The sequence below is a fragment of the Sinocyclocheilus grahami genome, unplaced genomic scaffold (genome assembly GCF_001515645.1).
Source record: "Sinocyclocheilus grahami isolate Dianchi unplaced genomic scaffold, SAMN03320097.WGS_v1.1 scaffold1602.1, whole genome shotgun sequence".
In the NCBI taxonomy this organism is placed as follows: Eukaryota; Metazoa; Chordata; class Actinopteri; order Cypriniformes; family Cyprinidae; genus Sinocyclocheilus; species Sinocyclocheilus grahami.
The window spans coordinates 134301-139471 of NW_015506781.1; the positions used below are offsets into that span (position 1 = coordinate 134301).

At 45.1% G+C, this 5171-nt stretch overlaps 1 protein-coding gene across 1 annotated transcript in view; it reads left to right on the forward strand.

The window, feature by feature from the left end:
• LOC107571497 (UPF0606 protein KIAA1549L-like) overlaps positions 1-5171 on the forward strand; it is a 77483-nt gene that overhangs the window by 51617 nt on the left and 20695 nt on the right. Inside the window, exon 5 of the mRNA XM_016257812.1 lies at positions 794-1013. Within this exon, the coding sequence (XP_016113298.1) occupies positions 794-1013 (220 nt within the window). The remainder of the gene's footprint in view (positions 1-793; positions 1014-5171) is intronic.

The window sequence follows — 5171 nt, forward strand, 5'->3', positions numbered from 1 at the left end:
TCATCAAACGCAGCCAGGCGAGAGCGGAGCGTGCGCAGCGAGAGCTCGCAGTGATGACAATCAGCTGCTGGAAAGCTGACCGTGCATGCTCTGCTCCTAAACAAACGACACACACATCGTGTGTATCCCCTGCTGCCAGATATCGTGGGCAGGGAGAAACACAGCGTTTGTAATGCCGTTCGCTCGCCATAGACTTTCTCATTGTTTTATATATATGAGTGCTTGTGCGGACAGACAACAGTAAATAGACAGACACATACACAGAGCGCTACTGAAGAGCAGAAGCTGGTTTGCGCCCGGCCGGATGTGCCTTTATGCTTTCTGGTGCTTACGTCACCCTGCTCGTGACGTCTCGCTGCTCCATTGGACGGATTTGACACGTGCTTCAGAACGCGGTCACGCAAGGGCGTTCCCAAAGCGACTCGACGCAGCGTCTCGTTCCCTCGGGGAACCATGGTTACATACGTAACCTAGAGACGTTTTTGCTCAAGAAACTTTGTTATGCTTCAGCTCCTCTGTTTGTAATCAGATAATTTTAATCTGCTAAATTCTCAGTCCAAGGATCCAGAAAGCAAATGCATTCCACAGTCAGTCCCAAACAGTACTAATGCAGAATAAACTCAGGTGATTACATGGCAGACTCATGTCTATTTTTCAGTGAATTATTAATTCCAATGTGTATTTAACTTACTTAAATTAAAATGTATTCCTTAATGAGTAAACCTTTTAAATTAGCACCAAACTACAGAATACATCTTTAATACAAGTGTTTCCTGTATATTTTCACCTTCAGATTGAGAGCATCTCCAGTGTCCCTAACGTGACGGTCGGTTACTATGTGACCCGTGGAGAGATGGTGTACACTGCTTCAGTGGTTGTGGAGGCTCTAAGCGTCTATGGTATTGAGAGATTGATGGCAGACATCCGGCAGTTTGTGCCACTGGTGCAGGCGATTCCCATCCCACCAGTCCCCTGGAGACCCAGTCCTGCCATCTCACTGATGCTGAAGACAGGTTAGGCTCACAGCTCAATCTCTGTCACCGATGTCACTAATGTGCCATTGCTGCCACACATATCTATCTATCTATCTATCTATCTATCTATCTATCTATCTATCTATCTATCTATCTATCTATCTATCTATAGTGGGTTTTCTTCTGCATTATGTTTTGTTAATTAAATAGACCCCACATATAATAACACGAGGATGCAGTCCAGAGCTGATTTATATTCTGTTTCTCTCAGTTTCTCGCTATGAAATCTAGCAAAAGAGAGAGCGCGTATAGAAATTACATCAGCTTTGCCCTCACGCTTACATGACGTAACTTACATAATAGTGCTTCCTTAACATTTTATAGTTTAACAGACTGAAAAAAAGGGTAAAACAAAACCAATAACAAAAAAATACAGATATACACATATAAAGAAATGAAAATGACACTATTATCCTTATGATCACATTCCAATACAGATTTCAAAATAAAATAATATATACAGTATACTTTGAATGCTGTGTCACTTGGTGAAGTTATTTAATATGAATTCATTGTTTATAGACAATAGTAACACTGTTACTATTGTAACAGTGGAGACAACACAGGAAACTTCCACTTCCACAAAGGTTTATTAACACATCAGAGGTAAGAGAGCAGATGATGGCTGATGGTAAGTAGATGATCTTGAGAGAAGAGCAAATTAGCTGAGTTTCTCTTTGCAGGATGGCTGACAGCAGAGCTGGGTCTGGTATATCATAGCGATCTACACAGGATCTCTCTTTGGGCCCATATCCTTCCCAATCCACCAAGTATTCAAGGCAGCTGCCTCGTCGCCGGGTGTCCAGGATGGTGTTGACTCAATAGAAGAGTTGATCGTCGATGACCTCTAGAGGAGGAGATGGCATGTCAGGAATGCCAGATCTTGTGGAAGGAGAGACCAGAGGGTTAGTGAAGGGTTTGAGAAGGGATGCATGGAAGGTTGTTGCAATACGGTAATGTGAAGGTAAGTCAAGTTGGTAAGTGACTTCGCTGATCTGCCTTCAGATGGTGAAGGGACCTATATAGCAGGGACAGGGCAGTCGAAGATGGATGTCCCTGGTCGAGAGCCAGACCTTCTGTCCCAGATAGTACTGGTGAGCGGTGGAATGGCAGGTGTAGACTTGGCTCTTCTGTCTCCGAACTGCCCTTTGCAGATGGACGTGAGCCAAGTCCCAGACCCTCTCGTTCTCTTGGAACAAGTGGTTCACAGTTGGATCATCTGATGGCTCTCCTGACTAGGGAAACAGGGGTGGTTGGAAACCGAGTATGAAATGGAATGGTGTTAGGCCTGTGGTGTTCTGATGCAGAGTGTTCTGTGCATATTCAGCCCATAGAAGGTAGCGGCTCCAGCTGTGCTGGAGGTCGTAGAAATAGGGCCGCAGGTATCTCCCGATCTCCTGAATCGTACACTCAGTCTGGCCGTTGGTTTATGGATGATATCCTGATGACAAACTCACAGAGATTCCCAGGAGTTGGAATAATGATTGCCACACTCTGGAATTGAATTTTGGTCCACTATCTGAGACAATATCTTCAGGTAGCCCGAAGTGTCTAAAGGAGATCAGCGGTCTCAAAAGCGGTGGGTAGTCGCTTCAGAGGGATGAATTTGCAGGCTTTTGAGAACCAGTGAGGAGGGCAGTCTCATTCCAGCTGCTGGTGGCCACCAGAGTGTGAAACTGGCAGGCATATTCACTCACTGAAGATTTACTTTGGCGTAGCTGGAAGAGTTGATTATGGACAGACAATGATGTAGCGGTCTGGCCGAAAACCTCCTTCAAATGGCTTACAAAAGCTGAGAGTGAATGGAGAACTGGGCCTTTGGCATCTCAAATGGATCTTGCCCATTGCAGAGCACGTCCAGATAATAGCAAGATGATATGCTATTTTGGCTCAGGCGCTGGGGAAAAGTTGAGGCTGCATCTCAAAGTAGAGAGAGCATTGTAGCAGAAACCCGATAGATATACATATATAAAGAAATGAAAATGACACTATTATCCTTATGATCACATTCCAATACAGATTTCAAAATAAAATAATATATACAGTATACTTTGAATGCTGTGTCACTTGGTGACGTTATTTAATATGAATTCATTGTTTATAGACAATAGTAACACTGTTACTATTGTAACAGTGGAGACAACACAGGAAACTTCCACTTCCACAAAGGTTTATTAACACATCAGAGGTAAGAGAGCAGATGATGGCTGATGGTAAGTAGATGATCTTGAGAGAAGAGCAAATTAGCTGAGTTTCTCTTTGCAGAATGGCTGACAGCAGAGCTGGGTCTGGTATATCATAGCGATCTACACAGGATCTCTCTTTGGGCCCATATCCTTCCCAATCCACCAAGTATTCAAGGCAGCTGCCTCGTCGCCGGGTGTCCAGGATGGTGTTGACTCAATAGAAGAGTTGATCGTCGATGACCTCTAGAGGAGGAGATGGCATGTCAGGAATGCCAGATCTTGTGGAAGGAGAGACCAGAGGGTTAGTGAAGGGTTTGAGAAGGGATGCATGGAAGGTTGTTGCAATACGGTAATGTGAAGGTAAGTCAAGTTGGTAAGTGACTTCGCTGATCTGCCTTCAGATGGTGAAGGGACCTATATAGCAGGGACAGGGCAGTCGAAGATGGATGTCCCTGGTCGAGAGCCAGACCTTCTGTCCCAGATAGTACTGGTGAGCGGTGGAATGGCAGGTGTAGACTTGGCTCTTCTGTCTCCGAACTGCCCTTTGCAGATGGACGTGAGCCAAGTCCCAGACCCTCTCGTTCTCTTGGAACCAGTGGTTCACAGTTGGATCATCTGATGGCTCTCCTGACTAGGGAAACAGGGGTGGTTGGAAACCGAGTATGAAATGGAATGGTGTTAGGCCTGTGGTGTTCTGATGCAGAGTGTTCTGTGCATATTCAGCCCATAGAAGGTAGCGGCTCCAGCTGTGCTGGAGGTCATAGAAATAGGGCCGCAGGTATCTCCCGATCTCCTGAATCGTACACTCAGTCTGGCCGTTGGTTTATGGATGATATCCTGATGACAAACTCACAGAGATTCCCAGGAGTTGGAATAATGATTGCCACACTCTGGAATTGAATTTTGGTCTACTATCTGAGACAATATCTTCAGGTAGCCCGAAGTGTCTAAAAGAGATCAGCGGTCTCAAAAGCGGTGGGTAGTCGCTTCAGAGGGATGAATTTGCAGGCTTTTGAGAACCAGTGAGGAGGGCAGTCTCATTCCAGCTGCTGGTGGCCACCAGAGTGTGAAACTGGCAGGCATATTCACTCACTGAAGATTTACTTTGGCGTAGCTGGAAGAGTTGATTATGGACAGACAATGATGTAGCGGTCTGGCCGAAAACCTCCTTCAAATGGCTTACAAAAGCTGAGAGTGAATGGAGAACTGGGCCTTTGGCATCTCAAATGGATCTTGCCCATTGCAGAGCACGTCCAGATAATAGCAAGATGATATGCTATTTTGGCTCAGGCGCTGGGGAAAAGTTGAGGCTGCATCTCAAAGTAGAGAGAGCATTGTAGCAGAAACCCGATGCATTCCTCTGCCTTGCCTGAATAGGTCGCTGGACGGGGCATGGGACTGGCGCAGGCAGATAGCGAAGAAATGTATGTCGGAGGGAGTAATGAATGACGGAGTGCTTCAATAAGTTCGGTGAAAGGATCCAGATTTTGGTCATCGCGTGCTACTATGGGGTGTTGCATGTTGGTCTGGTCTTCTATTAGCAAAACAGAAGGAGACAACACAGGAAACTTCCACTTAACAAAAGTTTATTAACACAACTGAGGTAAGAGAGCAGGTGATGGCTGATGGTAAGTAGATGATCTTGAGAGAAGTTCCATTTAGCTGAATTAACTGAGTTTCAGGAAGGACAGGTGCAGTGCATCAAAACTCTGGGGATTGGGAATGAGTGGGCAGAGCTGAAGGATCTGGCGTTGACGGTGACTCTGTGACAAATGCATTACAATAACGTCCATTAGTCAACATTAGTTAATGCATTAATTAACAATGATCAATACATTTATTACAGTATTTATTCATCTTTGTTAATATTAGGTAAAAAAATCAGGGGTCATCAAACTTGGTCCTTGAGGGCCGGTGTCCTGCAGAGTTTAGCGCCAACCCTAATCAAACA